Source organism: Magnolia sinica, chromosome 6 (assembly GCF_029962835.1).
Source record: "Magnolia sinica isolate HGM2019 chromosome 6, MsV1, whole genome shotgun sequence".
Taxonomy (NCBI): Eukaryota; Viridiplantae; Streptophyta; class Magnoliopsida; order Magnoliales; family Magnoliaceae; genus Magnolia; species Magnolia sinica.
The window spans coordinates 2590918-2618435 of record NC_080578.1 but is presented as its reverse complement, the minus strand read 5'-3'; the positions used below and the strand labels follow the sequence as shown (position 1 = coordinate 2618435).

At 41.8% G+C, this 27518-nt stretch overlaps 2 protein-coding genes and 1 long non-coding RNA gene across 5 annotated transcripts; 2 read left to right on the top strand and 1 right to left on the bottom strand.

Moving 5' to 3' along the window:
• The first annotated feature begins 42 nt into the window (after positions 1-42).
• LOC131247941 (gluconokinase) lies at positions 43-16154 on the top strand. 2 transcript variants are annotated; one of them, XM_058247913.1, is made up of 6 exons: positions 257-325; positions 2008-2050; positions 4269-4396; positions 4533-4600; positions 4675-4754; positions 15575-16154. In XM_058247913.1, the coding sequence occupies exons 3-6, from the start codon at positions 4277-4279 to the stop codon at positions 15979-15981; spliced, it is 675 nt and encodes a 224-aa protein (XP_058103896.1). In that variant the 5' UTR covers positions 257-325; positions 2008-2050; positions 4269-4276; the 3' UTR covers positions 15982-16154. The 2 variants fall into 2 exon arrangements, with proteins under 2 accessions (XP_058103897.1, XP_058103896.1); XM_058247914.1 differs by lacking the exons at positions 4269-4396; positions 4533-4600 and having other exon boundaries at positions 43-325; positions 15575-16017.
• A 2071-nt stretch (positions 16155-18225) lies between these two features.
• Positions 18226-20697, top strand: LOC131247940 (cell division cycle 20.2, cofactor of APC complex-like). Of its 2 annotated transcripts, XM_058247912.1 has the most exons (6): positions 18226-18613; positions 18921-19217; positions 19310-19579; positions 19703-20284; positions 20388-20519; positions 20633-20697. In XM_058247912.1, the coding sequence occupies exons 1-6, from the start codon at positions 18506-18508 to the stop codon at positions 20642-20644; spliced, it is 1401 nt and encodes a 466-aa protein (XP_058103895.1). In that variant the 5' UTR covers positions 18226-18505; the 3' UTR covers positions 20645-20697. The 2 variants fall into 2 exon arrangements, with proteins under 2 accessions (XP_058103895.1, XP_058103894.1); XM_058247911.1 differs by lacking the exon at positions 20633-20697 and having other exon boundaries at positions 18227-18613; positions 20388-20548.
• Positions 20698-22544: 1847 nt separating this feature from the next.
• On the bottom strand, positions 22545-27269 carry LOC131247939 (uncharacterized). Its single transcript, XR_009172100.1, has 3 exons — positions 27053-27269; positions 23084-23267; positions 22545-22734 (listed from the first exon to the last, which is right to left on the bottom strand). It is a non-coding gene; the product is annotated as an uncharacterized LOC131247939 (long non-coding RNA).
• Positions 27270-27518: the final 249 nt, after the last annotated feature.

The window sequence follows — 27518 nt, the reverse complement described above, 5'->3', positions numbered from 1 at the left end:
GTGTACCGTATCTGAATTTTCTATCGTCATGATTTCAAGCTCCCAAAATGAAAGAGAAGCAGCGTATCTGATGAACGGATTGGATCTAATGAAAATACCAGCCACGTGGTGGTACTTACGCAACTTGCGGTGGTGGGGTTCAATATAATTCCCCTCAATCACGTGGTATTGAATTAGTCCAACCAACGGCCATTGCTGTGGGAGGTGAATCGCTACAGAAGGATTCCCCTCTTTCAACAACATTCCATTTCCGTTTTGCATTTCAGCAAACATTATTCCTTCTGTCGATTATCATATCGTCCATCAATGGCTTCCAATCACAAAGGTTTTCGATTTCGATCTTATTGTAGTTATTTTTGTCTACTCCTTTCTGCTTATAAAACTACAACTGCTGCAAATTGACGCAACCAAATCGAAAGAGCGAATTTTGGTTGGAATAGGCGTCTTTTCTTCTTCTTTGAAAAGATCAAACCACAAAATTTCTTCATTTTGCGGATCTTGTTCACACCAAGGTTCACGTTATCTTGATCGAGGATCCGGGTTCAATTGGCAGTTTGATAGCAAATCTGGATCAAATCAACGATGACTAGATTGTGGGCCCAGGGGGATCCATCAGATGTCATACAAGTTCATAGGCTTTGTTATCCTATTAGATATTAGAGTTGGCTTATGACCTGTATAAGAAGTTTGTGGGCTATTTTCATCGCTCAAGTTGTGGGCTATTTTCAGTATATAAAGATGTTTGAATGATGCGTAATTAGTCTCGTCCAATAGCTTATTCAATTAGCTTTGAAAATAGCCCAAGAGAATGCAATCATGTCAACTTTTAAGTGAGTTCTGGCCAATTTTTGGAAGGCATGCATGGTTATGATGGATTTATAGATGCTTTGGTCATTTCAAATGTTTTAGTGTAATAGATGGTTAGGATTATATTGGAGTTTCCTTTGCTCTAATATAAATATAAACACATGTAAAGACTCTTATGAATAGTTACGATGATTATTTGGATTAAAAAAGATAAACTTATTTTCTTATGCTTATAGCATCCGTTGCTTCCCTTTTGCCATGTGTTGCCTACGGTAGAAGAAGAGCACGGTAATATTGTGATTACTAGCATTGCGGCTAGCAGGACGGTGATATTGATCTGTGGTATTTTATTTTTATATTTATTTATTTGTTGCATCTACGAGGAAATTTTGTATTCAAGAAAAAAGGTCTTTATGTCCAAATCGGTGTGACGCCCCGTCACTGTGGTCACATGTGGGCGGGCACACGTGGGCAGGCCCCAAGATGGTTGGCAGGCTACTGTGTGGCTGACAGGCTACTGTGCACACAGTGAAGGTGAAACTTTGTCTCACATCGGAAGTGTCGTCTGAAGTTGTGGTGGTTATATATGGAGTTGTCACCCCATACTATATGAGGCCTTTTGGGGACAAACCCGAGAACAAAACCGTGCGGGCTGTGCCCCAGAGCGGACAATATCATACAGTGTGGGCGTGGGCTGTTACAAATGGTATCAGAGCCGAGGACGGTTCTGCTCTCGGTGGGGGATATTGTGACACCCCGTCACTATGGTCACACGTGGGCGGGCACACGTGGGCGGGCACACATGTGGGCAGGCCCCAAGATGGCTTGCAGGCTACTGTGTGGCTGGCAGACTACTGTGCACACAGTGAAGGTGAAACTTTGTCCCACATCGGAAGTGTCGTCTGAAGTTGTGGTGGTTATATGTGGAGTTGTCACCCTATACTGTATGAGGCCTTTTGAGGACAACCCCGAGAACAAAACCGTGCGGGCTGTGCCCAGAGCGGACAATATCATACAGTGTGGGCGTAGGCTGTTACAATCGGACTTCTCTCTTTTCGATCTAGTTGCACCAAATTGTATCTTCTTTAAGAATTTTAATTGAATACACTCTTCATGTACTGAATTCTGAATCTTTCGCCTTTTTAAATCATTATTTTTTGTAATCCTATCCACTCAGTTTGTGATTTATTGGGTTTTCAGGATTGGCTATTGTGATTATGGGCGTTAGCGGGTCTGGGAAATCGTAAGGCCTAATTCAATTCTCATCTCACTACTTGAATTGCCACTTTGTGTTATTTTGATCTTTCATGATCTTTGGTGCAATAACCAATTCCATCTTAGTTTGATGATCTGTGGCAAACATTGAAACAGAAAAACATGTTTTTCAAGAGATATCTGTACTTGAATTCTGCTTGCTGGGTGCTTCCACATGTAGAGAAATTATAGGTTCTTGAGGCATCATGATGTGGCTAGCATCCATGTGCATGAGGCCCATGGTTTTCTGATTAGAACCACTGATCATAGAGGTCCATTCTGGATCTCCCATGTCTATGAATAGATGGTTAAGAAAAATAAATCAACTGGCTTGGAATAAAGTGTGAAACTATTGGGTGGTTGGGATGTTCCAACAAGGGAGATTTTTTGGGGCATCCCCTGCCCACCGTGGTGCCTATCAAGCCAATGATTTGGATCACCAAAACACAACCCCCTTTCCATGGACTGCTATCCACTTCTTGATATATCAAGGCCCTACAAGGCTACAACTCCTTTCTCTGATGCTTTGGCTATGCAAGAAGCATGGTTTATAGTCCCGTTATAACAGGGAATGGCCAAGACTGAAACTGTTATGAGCTGATATAAAGGCCACTGCCATTATATAATTGAATTTAATTTCTTTGAATATGTACTTTTAATATACAACAGGCATTATGAACTGACATATTGGGTGATATAATGGCCATTATCCACCTAGACTTTGAAAACAAAACGCAGAGACATGATGGCATAATAATGTTTTAAATAAAATTAATTTACTGTTAATGTAATTAGTAAATCATTTAAGATAATTTAATAATTAGCAAATAATAGCCGTAATGGTTATAATGCGATTTAACTGCCTGTGGTCAACCAAAATGATTATATTGCAGGCCATCATTGCAACCTCTGAGCATAACGAAGGTACCCCAATATTGTTTTGGCACCATTATAGTGGGTGTTGTAAAGCCATTATAGAAACCATGGCGACAATCATATTTATTTATTTATTTTTGTTATTATATGCTATGATTGTATATAGGAATTTATACCACCTTAATTTTTCATTTCCATTCTCTTTATTTGAAAGGCCTCATGATACGTATAAATATTCCATGCAGAAGTTATCTTATAAAACCAGTTGTATCATAGGCATACAATAAAACTAGCTGCAATGTACACGTGTAACCATTCGATCATTGATCTGGATGGTTCACTCATTCATTGGACATGATCATTCAATCTGACCATTTGAGTGTTTGTCATTTTCGTTATAACTGTCCGTTGTACAAGCCATGCATCAAACAGTAAGCATCATCTAACCAAAGAATTTCTTTAGAATCATAAGCAATCAAAGGTGGGTCCTTCTTATAGATGTTTCAAGCTGATAATTGGAAGTATTTTTCTCTTCTCGGTCCTGAACGTTCATTTTTGCTTTCCATTGATCAGATTTTTAGGATCACGAGATTGGTGTGACTCTTGCATCATCACCTGCCAAGAGTCAGCTAGAATGAATTAATGGTCCAGATCAATGACTGGACTGTGCAACTAGTTGTATTGTGAGCCTATGATACAACTGGTTTATTTTTCCCTGAAAAATCCCTATGATACAACTAGTTGTATTTCCATGTTATATGTGTTTTCAATTCATCTTATCGATATCAAAATATATGCCTTTGCATCTGGTCTTCTATATCCCCGCGTTTAGCATAACTTATATCCTGGTAATTGAGAACGGCTATACATCACTAGACATGTAGAAGGAAAACTCCATTGTAATTTTCTATTTCTATTGTAGTTGGAATGTTGTAAATTTGTTACTGTGCTGAATGCTTCAAAAACCATAGAAACTAGCTAAGTGCAGATTGAATTCTTGTATCCTTTGTGACTCTTGGAAGAAAGTATGCATTTGCCAGTTGCCATGCAGTTGATTCAACCAATCAGCATCAATCTATTTCCAAGTTCTCATGAATTGTCTGTGTAATCTTATCTGTCATATCCTCTGTATTGGTAAACAGTACATTTATCTGTTTTTCTTCAATGCTATCTTGTTAGAAATCATTTGTTTTATGGCCTTTTATCACAGGAGGAGAGCTAATATTATGTGATACTCAAATCCTAAATTTGACCTAATATTACCTAAGCTATCCTTTGAAAATTTATCTACTGTCTTAGTATCTTTGTGATTCTTATGTTGTTGTTTGTAGAGCTTTACATGAACCTCTACATGTGGCCACACGAATGTGGCGCATGTTTGGGACATCTGACCTGTGCATCAGGTGATCCCTTCTGTTTGGATGATCCAACCCAAAAGTTGAGCCAGTCAAGTCAGCAGGTAGGTGATACATTTATGAAACAACCGGCAATTCAATAATGATAATAGCAGTAGTAGTAGTAATAAATTGCTAATGGTTCACATTCAACATACACATGCTTGCCTGATTAGTTGACTGGCCTGATTTTTCGGCCAGGTCTTCGTTGTGATACAATCTGATGTGTGGCTCAGACAACCCACAGACATGCCAAGCCGAGTGTATAGGTGCATGTGGAGAAGTTTTCTATCACATTCATGCTAGTGGATGAACCATAAGATCCTTTACATTCAACTTACAGGACAATAGGTGAGATGCTTGCTATTGCCATGGGTTGCAGCTTTCTTGATGCTGACGATTTCCACCCCCAAGCAAATAAAGGTACACAGGGTCCCACTGATTCCCTTATTTTCAAAGACTTATAAGTTATTAGGACAGGATCATGTTCTGATTTGACTAGGCATGGGGATTGGCTGCTCTCTTCTAAAAATGGAATTACCGGGTTTTTTTTTTTTTCGTTTGTATTTTGGAAATCTTTAACCTCAGCATTTTTTCTGATGAAGCAAATGGGCATTTGTACATATTAATAATTTTAACAAACCCACAATGCTCAGAAGAAACAGTAAACATATGTTTTCAATAACTTGTAGAAGATCAGTGGATTAAATCATCAACCCGGACAATTTCCTTTTTGTTTTTATCAGTGTGACCACCCACAGAAACTGATGAAGTATGCACTCACTTATCTAGCAGTGGTCCTCCCTGATCGATTTTCATATCTATGCTATAAAACAACAGAATCACTTTTAAAAAAATGGATTCTCTCAACGTGTAGAAAATCCATTGCTGTCCAGTGTTTCACCCAAAACAAACATAAGTCTCAAGATGTGATTCTAGAGATACTCCAAGTTGAAAAAACTACGCTCCCTTCCATTTTGGTCTAAAGACATCCGTCATGTGCATATGGATCAACTTACAAATTGATCACAACAGAACGCAAAAAAACAAATCTGCACCAATGATTTCACACACCATATGTTGAAGTTAATCACATGTTAACACTTCTTCGTGCTGACTTGAATACCACTCTTGAGCTTAAATTGGATCTTCTCAAACCCTCTCCTCTGCCTCAATACAAGATCCTGGGATATCCCTCAACGACTGTAGTGTTGTAACCGTAGACATGTTCTGACCAGATCTTAATATGATATTCTTCTTTCATTTCCCTTCAAGTGTGTAGATAGATGGAAGGAAACAAATGCATGATCCCTCTTAGCAGATAACTTTGTGGTTGAGGGGGTTTCAACAGCTATCACCCAAGTGGAAGAACCTATTTGCCCTGAGAACTGCCCACCATCCAACGCCTCAAATTGCACCTGTGGAGCTGGCTATTGCAGGCCGTTCCTGCAGTATGGATCCACTGCCCACTGCTGTCCATCATGCCCACACTTATCAGACAGGATTATACTGCACATCCATAATGGTGCATGTGCTAGAAACTGCTGTATTTGGTAATAAGAAGGGATATCCTGAGATGACAATATCATGCCCCTCTACTTGTTTGACAGACTGGTGATTGGTATTTTCTTGTCGGGCTCCACACTAGTTTGGAACCCTTCGGTTTCTACACAGGCCATCCTCATTCAAGATGCTGGAATTTCCTCAAAATGGCTTCTGCAGCATAATTTGAGGACAAGAAGCTCATTATGCAATATGAAAACTTACATATGCTCTAATGGGATGTTTCCTTGTTCTATGGCTCTCCTGATTGCTGTTTCCCTATGCCAAACTGTATGGCCCGACAGTGTGTGTTTCCCATGATGGGAAGCTGATTCACATGCTCTATTTAGGAAGGCCCATTTGTCACATGGCCTTGTGGTAAGCACCCCAGATGACCCATTCATGAAGAAAGGGAATATGGTATATTGGTGTACACATGTGACCAATCTCTTTTTGAGCCATCACTACCCCCTTCTCTCGTAGGCCAAAACTGGCACATGACGCTCATCAGCAGGTGTAATGCCACTGAGGATTGAGACTCTAGGTAGTTCTGCTCCACGTCTTCTAAGTGTATCGCATGCCTCTGTGGATGGAAATGCCACCCTCTTACTTGGCTCTTCAATTTCCCCACGAGTCAAGGTTGGGGACTGGAAACTCCCTCCTGCAATACACCTGATTAGTCAAACATTCTGTTGAGGAATCTAGTCGGTATTGGGACCATCTTTTACACTGGCCCAGCCAAAGCAGCAGCAAGGAAGCAGCATTTGCAGATATCTATGGAGATTGATCATATTCCATGGCTTGCATGGAATGTTGTCCTTTTGTGATGATATTCAGGATAACTAGCCTTCTTGATACTCGCTGGCCAATCCCATTTTGGGACCTCATTTAAATACTCTTCTCTCAAAGGTCTCTCCACACATACACATATCCTCCTGATAATCCTTCCGTGACAGTGCTGTTTTGTCTTGTGCATTGATTTCTACTACTGATAGTCTCTGCAAATTTAACAATCATGCAACCTGGTTATCTAGACATAGCGACAAGTCATAATGTTGACCGGGTCCACCTGTGGTTGCTTTAATAGCTTTGTCAAATTTCTCCATGTCTACCTTTCCATCATTGTTTGGGAAAATTTCATTTAGTCCCTTGAAATTGGATTCTGTGTACTCAACGAGCGCCTTCACTTTCTTCAACCATGTCATTCCTTGTTCTGCTTTGTAGAACATAAGCTGATGTGTTATCTCCTGCCATCACTTCCACATGCATTTGACGGCAGAGAGTGAAGTTCCCTATGTAAGTACTAAATGTCATGAAGGGCACTTACATCTTTGGAAAGACATTCTTAACAACATCATCTAGTCTCTTCATCTCGAGTTGCATGACATTTTGATGTAGAGCGGGTCGCGGACAGTTTCATGGCCAAGATGGATCAGAAAAGGCCCGGTCGACGACAGAAGTGATCCGGACCATCGGACCTTAGATCGGGCGTATCTCGCAATCCGGAAGGAGTTAGCTGACGTAAAATATATGATTTTGGGGTAGAACGAGCTACTTTAGCCAACCAACCCAGCTACGCCGGGTTGCGCCGCCCGGAATTGCGAAAAACCCCTTGATTGACGGTCGTTTCCCTGTTTTAATTTCGTTTTTACTATAAATAGTAAGTTTTAGTTTGATTGTAACTCTTCATCCGTTGGGCTTTAGGAGTTGCGCCCAACGTGAAAAGAGCTTAGAATAATTAGGGGAACGGTTTGGTGAAGCCAAATAGGACACTTACTATTTTTGGCCGAAAACCTTGCGCACTAGTAGACATCACGACCGTCTATAAATAGTAAGTTTACTATTTATAGTAAGTCGCGGATTCTAGGAGTTTGAGTTGTAGTTTGATTATGATTTCTTTCCCATTGCTTGATACCCTTATTTAAAGGGTTGTAAACTCGATTTTAATCATTCATCAATCAATTTCGAATTTATTAGAATTTACTTCTATTTTCTGCTTTCTTTCCTCGTGGATTCGAGAAGTCTCTGTGAGGAGTCCAGAGAAGTTCCGTGGATTCGGAATAGTTATCCTCTTGAGGAAGACGGTGCTCGACCTCACGTCCTCCCCTGCGTCAGTTTGGTATCAAAGCGAGGTTTTTCCTCGGATAGATGGCTTCTAACGACGGGTCGGGCAACAATCCCATGGGCGGTGCTCCAGGGAATTTACCTTTAACGGCGGCAGCTTTCGAAGTAGCGCAACGAGAGAATCAGCAAGCCATGCAAGGGCTGCAGGCTTCCATCGACCGCATAGCGGATCTCTTGGCGGAAAACCTAAGGCAACTCCGTGTTCCTGGTGTCAATCCTCCACCCCAAATTAATCGCCCTGATCGCAGGATAGTACCGACAGTGCATCCAAGGGTCATTCCTGAGGAAGGGGGCTCCAGTGAGGAGGAAATCGACGATATACTCTTCCAACACCCCAGACATGGCGGCGATCGAGTAGATCGAACGGATCGAGAATTCAAGATGAGGGTTGATATTCCTAGCTTCAATGGCCAATTACACATTGAGGATTTCCTCGATTGGCTTTCTGAAGTTGAGCGATTTTTTGACTACATGGACATCCCTGAAGTAAAGAAGGTCAAGCTTGTGGCCTACAAGTTGAAAGGAGGAGCTTCGGCTTGGTGGGAACAACTGCAACTCGCGCGAACCAGGCAGACGAAAGCACCAATCCGCACCTGGCAGCGGATGAAGCAGCTACTACGTGCCCGATTCCTCCCTAGCGATTACGATCAGGTATTATTCCAACAATACCAAAATTGTCGACAGGGTAGTCGGTCGGTGAGAGAATACGCAGAAGAATTTTACCGCCTGGCGGCGCGTAACGATTTGGTCGAGACTGAATCGCAGCAAGTCGCCCGATTCAACGGTGGATTGCGTATGGCTATCCAGGATCGGGTCCAGATGCCGTCTGGACGATGAATGATGCGATCAAGTTGGCTACTCGTGCAGAAGTGCAACTTGAACGTCCTAACACACGGACCTATCCTACTGCAAGGATTCCTGTGGCAGGTCTGCCCCAGGGAACTGCACAGCCTAAGGGGAAGGAGCCCGTAGGAGCACGCACTCAACCTCCTACGTTTGAGAACCGAGATCAGGGAAGTGGGCAAGCTAGACCCCAAAGGGGCGTATCGACTGCTGCTGGTCCAAGTAGAATCCCGAACCCCTATGCTCGGCCAAGGCCCGATAACTGCTATCGTTGTGGCCAACCGGGCCACCTATCAAATACTTGTCCCCAGCGAAAAGTGGCAAACCTTGCCATCAATGATGGTAGTGCTGATAACGCTTATGAAGATCCGGATATTGAAGAACAGGAGCATACCACCGAGGACGAGGCAGATGATTCAGGTTGGATTCAAGGAAGATCACGGCGAGTCGCTTGTCGTGAGGCGACTATTATATGCGCCAAGAAAAGAAGTGCATCCACAGCGGCATAACATCTTCCGCACTAGGTGTACAGTGAATTGAAAAGTCTGTGATGTGATCATTGACAGTGGGAGCAGCGAGAACATCATCTTCAGGGTAATGGTAAAAAAATTACAATTGAAAACGGAGTGACATCCCTCCCCATATATGATTGATTGGATCAAGAAGGTTAGTGAAACAAAAGTAACTGAATAGTGCACCATATCCTTTGCAATTGGCAAACATTATAAAGATTAAGTAGTATACGATGTGGTTGACATGGAAGCATGTCACATACTACTAGGTCGACCCTAGCAATCCAACTGTGATGCCACTCATAAAGGGCGAGATAATGCGTATATCTTCGTCAATGACGGCCGAAAAACCATATTGGTCCCTATTGATCCAGAGCGGAGGGTCATTTTCTCTTAACCATACAGGACTTTGTGGAAGAATTCAAAGGAAACAGGACAGACTTATGCATTAATTGTAAAAGGGGAAGAACTCGAGCCTACCAACATCCCTGAAATACTAAGGCCCCTGTTATATGAATTCAAAGAAATCTGGCCCGATGACCTTCCTGATGGGTTACCCCCATGCGGGATATCCAACACCATATCGACTTTGTCCCTGGGTCCAGTTTACCGAATCGTCCCCATTATCGAATGAGTCCGAATGAGTGCGAGATTCTGCAGGGACAAGTAGAGGAGTTGATCCGTAAGGGTCTTATTCGGGAGAGCATTAGCCCATGCGTCGTACCTGCTCTATTAACTCTTAAGAAAGATGGGAGTTGGCGCATGTGTGTTGACAGCCCATCAACAAAATCACCATAAAATACAGGTTTCCTATACCACGGTTGGACGATATGCTGGACATGCTAGAGGGTGCAAAAATATTCTCTAAATTGGACTTAAGGAGCGGCTACCATCAGATTCGAATACGGTCGAGTGATGAGTGGAAAACAGCCTTTAAAACCAAGGAAGGATTATACGAATGGATGGTCATGCCCTTCGGGCTTTCGAATGCGCCTAGCACATTTATGAGATTGATGAACCAAGTTCTGAAACCTTTCATTGGGCGGTTCGTTGTGGTTTACTTCGATGATATTTTGATATACAATCAAGACGAAACAACTCAAACGGAACACCTCAAGAAGGTCCTTCAAGTGCTCACTAAAAATAAACTGTATCTCAATTTAAAAAGTGCAGCTTCATGACCGATAGCCTATTGTTTCGGTTTTGTTGTCACATCCACGGGCATTCGGGTGGATGAGGAAAAGGTGAAGGCAATCGGAGATGGCCGGTTCCTACAAATATTCACGAAGTGCGAAGTTTTCATGGACTGGCGACATTCTATCGTCAGTTCATGAAAATTTTCAGTACTATTGTGTCACCAATCATAGATTGCATGAAGAAAGTACAGTTTCAGTGGACTGACGAAGCTGACAGGAGCTTTGCCGAAATCAAGCGCAGATTATCCACGACCTCAGTTCTTATACTTTTCAACTTCAACAAACTATTTAAAGTTGAATGTGATGCCTCATATGTCGGAATTGGGGGAGTTTTGTCTCAAGAAGGTAGGCTGGTAGCCTTCTACAGTGAGAAATTAGCGATGCACGCAAGAAGTTGTCTACATATGAGATCGAGTTACACACGGTGGTCCAGGCACTGCGACACTAGCGACATTATTTGATTCAAAGGGAATTCATACTTTACACAGACCATCAAGCTCTCAAATTCATTGATAGTCAAGCTAACATTAACCGTGTGCATGGTAGATGGATCTCATTTTTACAGGAATTCACGTTCATTCTAAAACACAAGTCAGGGCAACAGAACAAAGTAACTGATACACTGAGTCACCATGCAACTTTGTTAGTCACTATGAGCAATGAGGTTGTCGGGTTCGAGCGCCTCAAAGACATATATGCCGATGACAACGGCTTCAAGGACGCGTGGGTTAGATGCCAAGAAGGTCACCCCGGTGACTTACATATGCAAGATGGGTTCCTTTTCAAGAAAAATCAACTGTGCATCCCGAACAGTTCGCTAAGGGAACAGATAATCCAAGAGCTACATGGACTGGCCTCAGTGGATACCTTGGGCGAGACAAGATGCGAGCTCTTCTGGAAGAACAGTATTACTGGCTGCAATTGGTACGTGATGCGGGAAAGACAGTCCAACGTTGTTATATTTGTCAGACCTCCAAGGGGCAATCTCATAATACGGGCCTCTACACCCCGTTCCCCGTGCGTGACGACCCTTGGGAGGATTTATTTATGGACTTCGTGCTTGGTCTCCCACGAACACAACGCGGCATGGATTCGGTGTTCGTGGTAGTAGATCGTTTCTCCAAGATAACGCACTTTATTCCATGCAAGAAGACTCTCGATGCAACACACGTGGCGAATCTATTCTTCAGAGAAATTGTGCGGCTACACGGGGTTCCCAAGACTATTACTTCTGACCGTGACACGAAGTTCATAAGCCACTTTAGGCAGACTTTGTGGACTCGATTCGATACACGACTTCAGTTCAGCAGCGCCTATCACCCACAGACTGACGGTCAAACTGAGGTTGTGAATCGCACGTTGGGAAACCTCCTTCGATGTATTTCAGGAGAAAAACCGAAGCAATGGGATTTGGCTTTGTCTCAAGCGGAGTTTGCATTCAACAACATGGTGAATCGCTCGACTGAAAAATCTCCGTTCCAGATTATTTATGGACGAGTACCTTGCCACACACTAGACTTGGTCCCTCTGCCCAAGCTCCCAGGCATGAGCATTGCAGCGGAACATATGGCTGACAAGATCATGGGCATTCATGCGGAAGTACAAACCAAGTTACATGCCTCGAACGAAAAATACAAGGAGCAAGCCGACAAGCATCGGCGACAAAAAGTGTTCGAAGTGGGTGACCAAGTAATGGTCCATCTGCGCAAAGAACGATTTCCGACCGGAACGTACAACAAGTTGAAGAATAAAAAGATTGGACCGGTACCAATCATCCGAAAGATCAATGACAACGCTTATGTTGTTGATCTTCCAGATGACATGGTGATCTCACGGACTTTTAACGTCGCGGACTTGTTCGAGTATCATGAACCAGCGCATGATGAGAACTCGAGGACGAGTTCTTTTGAAGTGGAGGGGACTGATGTAGAGCGGGTCGCGGACAGTTTCATGGCCAAGATGGATCAGAAAAGGCCCGGTCGACGACAGAAGTGATCCGGACCATCGGACCTTAGATCGGGCGTATCTCGCAATCCGGAAGGAGTTAGCTGACGTAAAATATATGATTTTGGGGTAGAACGAGCTACTTTAGCCAACCAACCCAGCTACGCCGGGTTGCGCCGCCCGGAATTGCGAAAAACCTCTGGATCGACGGTCGTTTTCCTGTTTTAATTTCGTTTTTACTATAAATAGTAAGTTTTAGTTTGATTGTAACTCTTCATCCGTTGGGCTTTAGGAGTTGCGCCCAACGTGAAAAGAGCTTAGAATAATTAGGGGAACGGTTTGGTGAAGCCAAATAGGACACTTACTATTTTTGGCCGAAAACCTTGCGCACTAGTAGACATCACGACCGTCTATAAATAGTAAGTTTACTATTTATAGTAAGTCGCGGATTCTAGGAGTTTGAGTTGTAGTTTGATTATGATTTCTTTCCCATTGCTTGATACCCTTATTTAAAGGGTTGTAAACTCGATTTTAATCATTCATCAATCAATTTCGAATTTATTAGAATTTACTTCTATTTTCTGCTTTCTTTCCTCGTGGATTCGAGAAGTCTCTGTGAGGAGTCCAGAGAAGTTCCGTGGATTCGGAATAGTTATCCTCTTGAGGAAGACGGTGCTCGACCTCACGTCCTCCCCTGCGTCACATTTCCATTGATGTAACCTTTTGTTGTTTGGATAGCAAAGAAAATTGTGGATTCCACCAAGCAATCATTAGCCTTGTCCATGGTTTGGATTCTCAAGCACAAGATACCTAGTGACCATTGTGAGAGGAATATGAGATTTCCACTTGCTATATAAACATGACAACTAAAAATGGGATCCATTTTTCTTGGGAAATAATCATTATGCAATGATTAAGATTTCCAATCCCACACCATGGACCTCCATCCAAACATGCCCTTAATGGTCAACCTGTAAATAATAAGATACTATGACTAGTTTTATTGCCACTCAAATGAAAATATCTCTATACTTAAATGAATCTGAATAGATCCGATGTCTCCAGAAAAAAGGTATAAATGCTCTAGCCCTTGTTTCCCAAAAATCAAATTCAGCCACCAACTTTGAGTAGGGGTGGTGAAACTTGACTTGGCTGGAACCCAACCTAGAAAGCCAAGGTTTCAGCCAACCAATTTCCCATATGGGTTGGGTTCAGGTTGTGTTTTGTCAACTCAAAATTAAATTGATTGGATTTGGGTTTTCTGGGGTGGACCTTGCGGGTCGTGAAACTACCCCCGTCTTTGTGCTAAATGCATATTATAAATATATATGCATGTATTATATACTTCTAATACAATACAAGTTTTTTTTTAAAAGCCCTGAACTTAGTTATTATGGTTATAATTTGGATTATAGTAAGGGTTTGATTTTACATTAGTTAATAGAGCTGGGCAACGAGTCGAGTCGAATTGAGTTAGGGCTGACCCAATCCGATCCGATCCGGTTTTGAAATGGACCTGACCTCAACTCGACTCGACTGAGTACTGAATCCAGCATGCCTGACTCGATCCGAGTCCAGGTCTGGCCTGGACTAACTCAAACTGAGTCCAACTCGGTCATAGGGATCGAGTCATGTTGAGTCAACACTGAGTCGCGTCGGCTGTGGCAGGTAAGTTAGATTAGATTTAGCTTTTTTTTTTTTTTTTTTTTAAACACACACACACACCTGAGTTGATCCGGGTTTCGGATCGAGTCGAGTTGAGTTACCGAATGACCCAAACTCGACTCGGTTTGAGTTTGGATTGGGTGAGGTCTACTAGGTTCGGATCGACTCACCCACTCGGATCGAATCGATTTGGGTCTAAAAGAGTCGGATGAGTCGAGTCATCCCATGCCCAACTCTATTAGTTAAGAGTTTTAAATATGTGGCTGATGTTTTTATACAAAATGATAATGTTTTTTTTTTTTTTTAATAAATTTTTTAATTAAATGAGTCAGGTGGGTTGGATTTGTCTTGACCCATTTATAGATCGGTTAGGTCGGGGCTGAGATTTTCAACTTGTTTAATAAATGGGTTGGGTTTTGATTGGGCTATCCTTGTGATGACCCAAATCTGATTCAACCTAACCCATTGCCACCCCCAACTTTGAGACGGACAATATGCACAACAAAAATTTAACAAAATAAATCTGCAGTTTCATCTTATTCTTCTCATTTGCAACTCATAAAAAATTACAAGATGAGAAAAGATTTCATAAGAAGAAAGCTTCACCTCCTTCAAGGAACTCTACCTTGCCATCTTCTCTTTGATTAGAGAAATGGTTTGCAGGAATCCAAACTCTCCAAAGGGATAGTGTTTATAGGAATCCAAAACCAAACTCAAATTCAAAATGCATGGATGCAATAAATCAAGATCAACTTCTTAGGGCTGAAGAATATAGATGTATACAATGCATCCCCAGTGCATGAAACACTTTCCAATGGAAAGACAACTTGTTGCTGTGTGGCAGTATGGGATTGAAAATGTGCCTAAACCATCCCCTATAAATTCTTAGATTTCTAAACTACCCTTAAATCTCAACAAATTCACTTCCACACCCTAAGGAAAAAAAATAAAATTTGAATACATTCCGATACCATCATACAACATATATGTGTTGTTCCAACTTACAATTTCCAAACTTACAATAACTAAATATAATACAGGTGAGAGAATTCAATAGAAAGCACCAACATGCTCCTAAAACCTACAATCCAAGCCCCTTGAAATGTATAATCTTTCGATGTTGGATGACCAAAACACCTTGAATTGAAACACGTGCTTTACTGTTAAAGAGTAGATGCTCCTTCAGTAACCAAATTCAAAATGACAAAGTTGCCTCTCATGCAGACCCCATGCCACGATGCAAGTTAAGCACAAATCATCACGGGAACATTGCCACCTGGAATGTGTAACATGAACACAATCCATTTTGGCTGTTTGCATCAGACCTTTGTCCAACCATTTGTCATGTCCGCTTATCAAATTGACAAAGATTCATTTCTGCAAAACAACAAACCGGAACTTACTTTTTACAATACAGATAAGATGAGCAAGGGTATCCCCCTCTCCGAGGAAGACCGGATTCCATGGCTTGAAACTCTACGTGACACTCTCCGAGAATACATGATGAGTGGCAAAACCGTAATCCTTGGCTGCTCTGCTTTACAAAAGAAATACAGGGAGATACTAAGATCGGCAGACCCAGCTCATGAGCCGGGAAGCTATGATACTTGTAGGATGAAATTTGTTTGCTTGGAGGCTCCGGCCGAGGTGATAGCTGCCCGGCTGCAAAGGCGTGCGGAGGAAGGGAAGCATTACATGCCCACAAGCCTACTGCAGTCACAGCTAGACTTGCTTCAGATCGACGATGGAGAAGGGGTGATTAAGGCCGACGCCACACTCAGTCCTGAGTCCATCGTCGCCAGAATACAAGATACGATTTTCTGAAGAGGTTTGCTCAAATGCCTGTCAGAACTAGCGGTTGGATTGGTTTCTTCCAATGACCCAAATAGTTTGTGATAGGGCTCCCCCTAGACGGGAGATGCCCATAAAAACTCTTGGATTGAATATTTCAAATTTCAAACCATTGGTTATACAAAGTTCACAGTGACCATTCATGTTGAAAGCAAAAAGCCAAATTATTTAAGGGTTGAATAATCCGACTGAAGGCTTTGATTTGTTGTCTTTCCACCGTATGAAGTGAGAATCGTCCGAGTCCCAACGTATTGTATTGTAATTCGATGTATTCAGGCAAAACCTATTTTCTGAATTCTGACTAAGAAAAGAGAAATAACTTATAATTGCTTGACATAGCTATATTGCAATTGTTGTCACCCTCATCATATCACCGTGCCACTGTAAAAGAAATGTTGGAACAGGCGATCTGCAATATGCATGCTGCTATGGCAGGCTTGTGCAAGATCTGAGCCATTCATCAGGTAGGAACCATGTCTGAACATGACCTGGCCCAAAAATCAAGTAGGTCCGTCTATTTCTGTGTCGCATGGATTGTTTTCATTGGCTCCAACAGTGTTACCTAGAAAAAAAAAAACCGATCTGCCCATCTGGTGGGCCACATCATGGAAATGGATGATATAAACCATCTAACTTTTCTATCTAAATTTGGACCACTTAATTCTTACTTTTAACCTTTCATTTATTAGCAACTAATTGGATGGTTAGGATTGATTGATGAACGTGATTTTAGATATATGCTCCAACCACATTGAGACTCACACAATTAGATGGTCTGGATAGCTCCATGCAAGGATTAGCCACTGCTACTTTTCACCTCTTCAAAACTAACATTGGAATCCAGCCCTTCTCCAATTACTCTTAATGGGTTGGGCTTGGGCTGGGTAGAAGTTAGTGAAAGCCCAATCTATTTACTAAGCAAGCCAGAGTTCCAGCCGTAAACCCAACCTGCCACCCACTTAAAATTCACAAAACCCATCACGAACCAAGCCGACCCATTTACTTGAACGGCCCAGATTTTCTAACCTGAACCAGACCCACTACCCATGTAGTTTAGTCCAAACCCAGGAGTGGGTCATGCCAGTTGACATGTAGGCCGACCCAACAAGACCCATTGCCACAGCTATCTCGGTACGGTCGTTTCCAACCCCGGGCTCAGTTAGAGGAGCAAGTCACGCGCTGCGAGTTATGCCAGCGACTGTCCATATGCAAATATGGACTCGTGAAGGGTGATTGTGGAATTCTGGGTTGCCCTGAATTCCGTGCATGTCAGACCGGTGATTCGTGGATCCAAACCGTTCATCTGGGGCCATGGGGTAATCCTAGAAGGGTAATCGGAACATGGACCCCTCTCCACCATCATAAGCTGTTACAACATCATGCAGTTCACCAAATTGTTAGAACTTGGAACCAACATAACAAGTTAACAACCGTCGTGTAAGCAGGGGCATCTTGGTCATAGAAAAGGTGGGCATTTGCCGTCAAATATCTTAAAATGGAAGGGCATTTTGGTAATTGTATCGCTCTTTCCTTTCAAGCCCACCCTACCCGACGGACCGGAATCGTCTGCAACGTAAAACACCCAGGCCGCGTAAATCTATTCCATCCATCAGGTGAGAACCATTCAGAACCGTACGTTAAAAATATCAGACTGATAAAAAAGCTGAAATGGGCTACACCAATGAGAACATCGTAAAACTGCTAATAAAAGCTTTAAGTTTACAAGTTATGGCCCACCTGATATTTGGATCAGACTCGATTCTTGTATTTTCACTACATAACGGTGAGTTACACCCGTATAACGGGTTTGATGAAATGTACACACCATGGTGGCCCACACACAAACCATAGATGACATCCCATCCCTGCTCTGAGTTGCGTATCTCTCTGAATTTTTGCCCCAGGCCCTAGAATCCAGGATAGAATCCGATGGACGGAGTGGATTTTACATATACTATGTGGTGGGCCCCACAAGCTTGGGTGTTCCCTCAAGTAAAACAGGTGCTGTGGAGGACAACTCAGACCACCGGAACGGCATTTTCTTTTTCTTTTTCTCCAAAGCGCGTGTTCGGTGTTCCCTCGAGTCTCTGAAAATAGAGCCGTTAGTGCTCTCATTTCAAATAATTTCTTTCAAAATTTTTATTTCTTGAAATAGAATACCCAAAAGTTACCGTTAGAAGCCAACTCAAATAAGAAGCCGCCCCTCTCTCGTAAGCTTCTCATTCTACAAACGGCTTACAACTAAAACGAAAGAAAAAGCTCTTTTCTTTCCCTTAGAGCGATCTGCGAAATCTGATAGTCTCCCTCTCTCTCTCTTTCGGCAATCTGAAAGGCTCCCTCTCTCTTTCTCTTTCGGCAATCTGAAAGGCTTTCTTAATCATCTTTGTTTTTGTTTTCGTGCGATTGTGGTCTTGTTTTATTGGACTAATTCTTTGTTTTGCAGGGATTTTCTTCCTCTTTATTTCTTTCGTTTCTTTTTTCTGTCTGTGCTAATATCATGGATGCAGAATCTTTCTCTTCTTCTATCTCTTCTAGCAGCAAGACACAATCTCGCCGCCCTCTTCAAGAACATGCCATCCCGAGACACCAGCTCCCCCGACAAAATGTACGTAGATCCATGGATGACGTCTCCCAACACCCATCTTTTCTTATGTAAATTGAGCATATATATATTTTTCCCTTTTCTTTTTCCTGTCTTTTTGGGTTTTCTGTTATATTTCAATGTAGATTTTTCTTCTTCTCTTTTTAGAACCCTTTTTGCATTTTCAAAATCCCCTTTTCAGTACATCAGGCCTCCTTTCACGTAATTCTTGATTTTTCTCAAAAACCCATGTGGATTTTGATGCCTTCTTCATCTGTGATTGTAGTTTTTTTTTTTTTTCCTGACTGTTCATATCTTTCAAATTTCACAGAGCGACAGATACATCGCAGATAGATTCATCCCAGTCAGATCTGCAATGGATTTCGACATGGCCCATTATTTTTTGACAGAATCGAAGAAAGAAAAGGAGAACGCAGCTGCAGCTTCTCCATCGAAAGAGGCTTACAGAAAGCATCTTGCAGAAACATTGATGATGAATAGAACCAGGATCCTTGCTTTCAAGAGCAAACCTCCGGCACCTGTCGATGGGATCTTCCAAGAATCATGCTCCGATAACGTTTCCACCCATCAATTAAAATCCTCAAAACCTCGCAGATACATTCCTCAGGTGGGATCTCTTTTTTCTTGTTGTCATGTTCATGGTTCCTTTTTGGATTTCTTGTTTTCCTCTAATGCTTTCTTTCATGATCTTAACAACAGTCTGCAGAGAGGACATTAGATGCGCCAGAGATTGTGGATGATTATTATTTGAATTTGCTGGATTGGAGTAGCAGCAATGTCCTTGCGATCGCCCTCGGGAGCACTGTGTATTTGTGGGATGCTTCTGATGGGTCTACTTCGGAGCTCGTGACCATTGATGAAGAGAATGGCCCAGTTACAAGTGTGAGTTGGGCTCCTGATGGACGGCATATTGCTGTTGGCTTGAACAGTTCCCTTGTCCAGCTGTGGGACTCAACAGCCAATCGACAGGTATTCTTCTTGCTCATTCTCCTAATTCAATTATCCAAACCCAAATCAAAGGGTCCCTTTTTCTCAAGTATGCTATCTTGTTTAATCTCCTCTTGATTTTTTTAATGATTCCACTCATTGCAGCTGAGAACTCTGAAAGGCGGTCACCAATCCCGAGTTGGGTCTCTCGCTTGGAACAATCACATCCTGACGACCGGAGGAATGGATGGCTTGATAATCAACAATGATGTAAGAATAAGATCCCACATTGTTGAAACATACAGAGGCCACCAACAAGAGGTGTGTGGGCTAAAATGGTCAAGTTCGGGACAACAGTTAGCAAGCGGGGGGAACGACAATCTCCTTTACATATGGGACCGATCAATCGCCTCTTCGAATTCTCCAACCCAATCGCTTCACAGATTTGAAGATCACATGGCTGCAGTGAAGGCATTGGCATGGTGTCCTTTCCAAAGCAATTTGCTGGCTTCTGGTGGAGGCGCCGGAGATCGCTGTATAAAATTCTGGAACACCCACACGGGTGCTTGTTTGAATTCAGTTGATACGGGCTCACAAGTCTGTTCGTTGCTGTGGAGCAAGAGCGAAAGAGAGTTGTTGAGCTCTCATGGATTCACTCAAAATCAACTCACCTTGTGGAAGTATCCATCAATGGTCAAGGTTGCAGAGCTTACTGGCCATACTTCTAGAGTTCTGTTCATGGCCCAGGTATGAATGTGCATCAGAGAACTTATTCTCATTGAGATATTGGAAATTGGTCAATCCGTATTGGTTCTTGATTGCTTTCTATTCTTCTATTGAATTTCTTCAGAGCCCAGATGGATGCACGGTAGCATCTGCAGCAGGAGATGAGACTTTGAGGTTTTGGAATGTATTTGGGACGCCGGAAGTTGCTAAGCCGGTGGCAAAGTCAACGAATACAGGGCCATTCTCGAACATAAACCTCATCAGATAAAGAGATTGAGAGTGGACCGGCTCTGGAATGTATTTGGGACGCCGGAAGTTGCTAAGCCGGTGGCAAAGTCAACGAATACAGGGCCATTCTCGAACATAAACCTCATCAGATAAAGAGATTGAGAGTGGACCGGCTCACAATTTTCTGTGTGTGTGTGTGTGCTTGTTTGTTGGATCCAGAAATTCTTCAACTTCAGGTATAAGTGAGTCCTTGTTCTTTTTCAAAATGTGAATTTTCAAAAGCCCATTTGGAATTTTCAAGTACATTAATTTTACTTAGTTTTTTGAAATAAATAGGTGCTGATGCGCATCAAGATTTCATTAATTCTCAATGAAGGGGAAGGTGTCGATAGACAGAATGGTCCACACGGTTTGCATTTCTCCATTATCTTCTAAACAAGCCTATATTTACTGAGAGAAATCTTATTATTTTTCCCTGTGAATAGCCAAAAAAAAAAACATTTTGGCTGGTCTTTGCATCTGTCTTGCAACTCTTTTTTGCCGCCTCCAATCATTTTTACTGTCTCCATTTTTAAGCTAGTTTTTTTGAAAGTGGGGGAACGGGGAGATTTTACAGCATGAGGATTTATAACCGTTGGATGACAACCAAAATCTTGGAGGGAATGTGGAGATGAATCAAATTTGAAAGTTCCCTCTCGATCCGGGTAAACAAATGGTTGTGATATGATGATGATTACTCCTACTTGGAAGGAAAAAAATCATGCATTTAGTGAGAAATAATCATGTTTTCCTTATCACTAATAAAATCACATTCCCCAACCCGATTTTCCTTTGGAACAGTTGGTTTCTTTTTCTATATGTCGATGTTTATTACTGAAAAATCATTTTTGTCAACTCATTTCAGTTACCTTTGATTTGTAGGGATTTTTTCATCAACCCATTTTCTCAGAGGGAATGAATCAGTTGCTAACGAGGATTGCTCTCTTGGTCTCTGACATGGAGGGAAGGAACCTCTCTGATTTGAACATGAGTTGCCAAACACGATTATGAACTGAGTTGCCCACCTAGAAAAACTGACCAGATTGCCGAGCTGAGAAATGACGAATGGCCTATATGCGTGGGGTGGCGGCTGAAGATGGGATGTCTCCTTCCATGTCAGGTTTGCGTGATTGCAAATTAAACAAATAGGAGAGAATGGTCCTATTATTCTGTTTGCAGATGTTGTTTCGAGTTTCATACACATTAGATGGTGCTGAATTTTGTTCAATGTAACTCTCATTGTAAATATCGATTTAATAAATTTTTGTTTCAGCCGTGGATGTTTCCCCATTTTGGGGTTTTACCACGTTAAAAAACAGTTGTTCTCTCTCTCTTTCTCTCTCTCATTTGTATCGCTTATGGGATTATTTGGGTCCATTGGGTGGGTGGGCCAACCTTACGGTGGTGCATGAAGTGGTCAACCCAACATGAAGGAACGAGCCCAAGCCACATGAACGCCCAATGGAGAAATTAGACTTGATTAATCATGAGATTTCATGATGCGAAGCAACAGTCGAAATGTTGGGTAAGTCGAAGAGAGGTTGTTGTAAATAGCAGCTCCCTTCTGAAATAAATGCCCGCAAAAGTAAACAAAAACAGAAAATGCCACACGTCAAAAGAGCTCGCTGCATCAAATTCAGACCATGAGACTGCGAATAAAGTAATGCCACAAAGAAGGGGGCAATTCACACTTGACAGTGAAAATTAGACAGTCTCTGTTTACACTTGACAGTAAATATCACACTATCATTTGCCTTCAAGTTGCATGGAGAGTTCTAATTATAAAGATTCAAATGGCCATCAAGGAATTCACCTCCTGTTGTATGTGTCTTCGGGCATGGAAACCAGTTCAATGCTCTTGAGTGTGTCTTCGGGCATGCAAACCAGTTCAATGCTCTTGAGTGTGAACTGAGGATGATAGTCGTAGGGGTCTTGGTGATCGTCGGGGTCCCAAGACTCTTATCTTCTTAACCAATGCCAGAGACAAGATTGGTAGAGGCAAGATTGCTCATCTTCTTAGGCAATGCTAAAGCGGCGTGATAGAAGATTCCTAAAGACACACATGCTAGGGACAAGATTGCTCCTTTCTAAAGACTCCGGTTTTCTCCACATTACATTCATCACCAAAGTACTTTTCTTCAACATGTTCATCATTCAGTGCAGCACCGGTCATCAGCAGGAGAAATGCTAGTGCAAACAATACCCTGCATGACAGCAGCATTCACAGAGTAAATAGGTCTGTGATCTATATATCCATGGAAGTAGTTGAACATCAATAACAACCACTCCAAGGAACACATGGAAAATTCTAAGGTATTTTCACCAGGCGGGCCCCATATTGTATTTGCAATCAAATAGGTGGCATCTATGTTTAGATCAAATCTGGACCATTGGTATTTTTTCTTTCTAACCAACCACTCCATTTTTTCCATACACATTTGACCCACCTTATGGTGAGATGGCCTGACTTCCAGAGCACAGAACATACTATCTTCTATAAGTGAAATCCTCATAGAAACACAATATCAACTCCTAGGATTAGAGCTTGATTACCAGGAAAAAATAAAACAGATGAAGGATGTTATCCACTTGGCACAAGAAGAGTGTTGCTCGCAAAAAATGCACACAGATGTACTTGAGCTAACACAAGAGCAACTCCTGCAGTTAGCCCGAGAGCTAAAGCCGGGCTCCTTGGGTATGTACATCCACCACTATTAGTCAATTGAACATCAGAAACCTGTCATGGACGAAAAATAAGCCATAGATAAAAATTAAAAAAAAAAGAAAAAAGAAAAAAGAAAAAAAAGATAGAGGAATTATCACCTACAAACCCCTAAACCCTAAACCTACAAACTGATTGTAACAAAACCAACAACCTCCTTTTTCCCCCTTCATAATCTACGCATCCAGTTTGCGATTGTTGAGTCTTGCATTCAAACAGGTTAAGAACAGAATACATGTGTTAAGTCCAAATCATATAAAAACTTCAAGGATAATTAATTCAAACAATTCATAAGTTTTGGACTAAGATTTATAACTTAGTGTGCTGATATTTAAAAAAACACCTCCCATTACCTCTACTGAAGAGGCCAACTTCCAGTGCAAGGAAAGTCGTGGGTGCAAGTGAAAGTTGGCCTGGAAGAGTGGGCCTGTAGGATCTGACGGTCTATACGATATGGGACTTCGCAAAAGCCGAAGATCTACGATGCACGTCGAATGGTCTGCCAAATGGTTTGGATTGTATAAGGGATAGGTTGGATGGGATAGGCTAGATGGAAAAAATATTTGATATACTATTTCTCAATTTCTCTTTGAAACTCTCGGAGAAAGTTACCTATTTTCATCTAATCTCACCCTATCACAATTTTAAGTTTGAATTTGGATGAGGCTGGAAGTTATCTATGCGGAGAGAAATTGAGAAGGATAAAATGAAGGAAACTTATAATGTACAACCCACCCACTAGTGGTTGTCCACAAATGAGCCCACTTATAATGTACAACCCACCCACTAGTGGTTGTCCACAAACACAAAATGCACCCGAAATTGTTTTTCCTTGTTTCTTTCCTTTCCTTTCTTTCTTCTTCTACTTTTTTTTTTAAAAAATAAAATAAAATAAAATTTTAAAAGGTAGATTACAATAAATATTGTAAAATTTCATCATATTTCATGATTAATCAGTCCAATTTGCACCAGTTTCTTATACCAACCAATCAACCACCCATTTTGGAGTGGGGAGAAATAGGGAAACAGGACGAAGTTGGTGCAACCAAATGCACCCTAAAGAGAAGATTTTGTTCGAAGGAAGAAAAATACAAGGGGCTTAACAAGCCAGAAACTCACCATGACGCTCCAACATATGAGAGGGATCCAAATGCATAGCCATGTGCCACCAAGAGGGCCCAACAAGAACGAACATTGGCACTACGAACAAAAAGAAGAGAAAAGAAAGAAAAGGAACATAAAAGGTACCCTCCACAAATTAAAGAGAGCGTAGATGGATGGAAAACATAATTCACCAAGGATTCCACAATTATAAACCATGAGAAGAGATGGCCAGACTGGAACTTCTGAATGCACGAAGAACTGAGCAGTTGATTTTTTATTTTATTTTTTCCAAGGAGCTTTTAGTATTTGCTCGTGGGGAGTTATTTCATACTCTGGCAGAGCATGACATTTGATATGCAAGCACTGAGAAATTCTACACATGGCATACATACTCTAATAAACCAACGAAATAGTGGAACCCAATGTCAATAAGTCCCAGTTCCAAAATCAGATTGGTTGGACAATTCTAAACTCTGATTTGTGGACGCTTGTTTATTGAAATAGGATCCTTGGGTATTTCTTGTATTGCAAATCCCCAATAAATGTCCACCAATCCTATAGTCAAATAATTGGATAATGATAATTTTTGGTTCATGATACGTCTGAACTAGGATACATAAATTAGACAATTTAATTGAATTACTTGTATGCCGTTTCTAATTAATTTCTAAGTGCCTGCACGATACGTCTGAACTCTCAGTAGTATTGAAGTTTTTCTCTTTGCTCATTTTTTGTTATTGCATGTGACATTCTTCTATCTACAGTTAAGTCAGAGAGCAATAGCACCTGCAGAAACACCAAATTCTTCCATTTTTAGGATCCCTTGGGGCTATTTGGATACCAAATAAATATTTAACTCATGTAAGTTAGTAAGTTAGTAACTTGCGTGATGAAAGTTACTTATTTCCATAAGTTATTTTATATGCTTTTCAACTTTAAACCTTTCTACTTCTTCCCTCCCTATCCACGTGATGGATGGTCCATATCAAAGGAGGTTCCACATGATGGGTGGTCCACAACAAGGTGGGGCCCACATTATGGATGACCCACATCAAGGAAAGCCCTTAATGATGAATGGCCCACATCCAAAGCGGGCCCTGCATGATGGATGACCAACATTGAAGGGGTGCCCACCCGATGGATGGTCCATGTCAAAGGTGGGCTCCACATGAGGGGCAATGGATATTAAAGGTGGCCCCAAATGATGGACAATAACATTGAAGGAGGGTCCCACATAATGGATGGTTCACATCAAAGGTCGGCCCCTAATGATGAATGGCCCACATCCAAGGCGGGCCCCACATGATGGACAACCCAAATCGAAGATGGGGCTCACACGATGGATGGTCCACATCAAAGGTGGGCTCCACATGATGGGTGGTGGACATTGAAGGTGGGCCCCACATGATGGACGTTTTATTTTTATGGTGGGCCTCATATGATGTATCGCCCACATTAAGATGGGCCCCATGTAATGGATGGTCCGCATCAAAGGTGCCGATGATGAATGATCCACATCCAAGGTGGGCCCCACATGATGGGCGGTCCACATCGAAGGTGGGCTGCACTTGATGGGTGGTGGATATTAAAGGTGGGACCCACATGATGGATAATAACATTGATGGTGGGCCCCACATGATAGATGAACCATATTAGGTGAGCCTTGGCCTCCATTGATGAATGACCCACATCCAAGGCAAGCCCTACTTGATGGAAGGCTTACTTCAAAGTTAGGCCATGCATGATAGCGATCCACATTAAAGGTGGGCCCACATGATGGATGGCCCACATCCAAGGTGGACCTCACAAGGTAGATGGTCCACATTGAAGGTAGGTCCCACACATGGATTATGGATAGTTCACATTGAAGACAGCACCAAGGTGGGCCCAACAAAATGAACGGTCCACATCAAAGGTTGGGCCCACATGATGGATGATGGATAACTGGATATTAAGGATGGACTGAATAAACGTGAGGGTTAAGTACTTATATGGTGTTGCAAACCAAACACACGTTTCTACTTTTTTTGGATGATAAGTATGTTGTTTACCAAACATACACATCTTCTCAAAGAGTAAAAACCAAGATAAGCTGCTTGAGGCATGAGTAAAATATATGAAGTAACTTACAATCCAAACGCCCACTAAGTGACATTCATGGGCCAACAAAGGTGACCCAAAAGGCTTAGGAGAGTAAGAGTGCTCGGCTTAGGGAGACCGTATCCTAGCTGTATCACATCCAATATGTGGTCACGTGCACCTTCTCTTTTACATTGTGTCAAGAAAAGAAGGTGGAATGACCGAGAAAAATACTTTATATTAAAGAAGGGCCAGGGAACTCTTACCAAATTAGAACTCCCAGACACACAAGCGGCCACATCTTTGACTCCGAGACTGAACTAGATGACCTAAGACCCTTTACTGGACAGAGTGGTCCTAGCCCATATTCACATGGCTATCAGTTGTGAGGCTGAACACACAACACAATTGATATTACCATATTGGAGAGAAATCAGATGCATAGAGTTTTCTCCCATATTCCTCTTTATTCGTAGAAAAAGGAAAGAGAAAACCCTAGTGAATAAAGAAAACAAGAGAAAAAAAAAAACCCCCATAAAAATTAAAATTAAAAAAATAAAAATAAAAATCCCATCCTAATGAAAACTCCAGAAAGAAGAGAGGGATTTGTAGTTTACCTTTATTCTTTTGGACTCTGCAGCAAACCCCAGAATAGTAGATAATATCCCAAGAATACCTGCAATGATGCAGACCACAATCTTCCTCCCCATCGATCTTTCTCTCCTTGTGCAAATGAAGATCTTCTTCTTTTATTTTCAGAACGAAGTGTGAAGTGGAAGTGTAAAAAACAGTTAAGGACACCCATTTAAAGAAAAGTACTTTCTGAATTAAAAAAATAATCCAGAAGGAAGAGAGGTATTTGTAGTTTAACTTTGTTCCTTTGGCATCTTCAGCAAACCCCAAAATGGCAGATAACATCCCCGGAAAACAGATTAGGCGCGGCCCCAGCCTCATCCAAGACGGTACGGCCCTTACCATGGGGGCCACCTTGATATATTTATTTTATATCCACGCCGTCCATCTTCTTTGAAATATCATTTTATTTCATGTGAACAAAAATTAAGTAGATTCAAATTTCAAGTG

What these genes read in the sequence shown, in the direction of transcription:
- LOC131247940 (XM_058247912.1), top strand. Translation starts at nt 18,506, where the DNA reads ATGGATGCAGAATCTTTCTCTTCTTCTATCTCTTCTAGCAGCAAGACA. An exon ending in CTCGCAGATACATTCCTCAG is followed by an intron (nt 19,218 to 19,309) that starts GTGGGATCTCTT and finishes TCTTAACAACAG; the next exon opens with TCTGCAGAGAGGACATTAGA. An exon ending in GAGTTCTGTTCATGGCCCAG is followed by an intron (nt 20,285 to 20,387) that starts GTATGAATGTGC and finishes GAATTTCTTCAG; the next exon opens with AGCCCAGATGGATGCACGGT.
- LOC131247941 (XM_058247913.1), top strand. Translation starts at nt 4,277, where the DNA reads ATGAACCTCTACATGTGGCCACACGAATGTGGCGCATGTTTGGGACAT. An exon ending in TGAGCCAGTCAAGTCAGCAG is followed by an intron (nt 4,397 to 4,532) that starts GTAGGTGATACA and finishes TTTTTCGGCCAG; the next exon opens with GTCTTCGTTGTGATACAATC. An exon ending in CCACCCCCAAGCAAATAAAG is followed by an intron (nt 4,755 to 15,574) that starts GTACACAGGGTC and finishes TTTACAATACAG; the next exon opens with ATAAGATGAGCAAGGGTATC.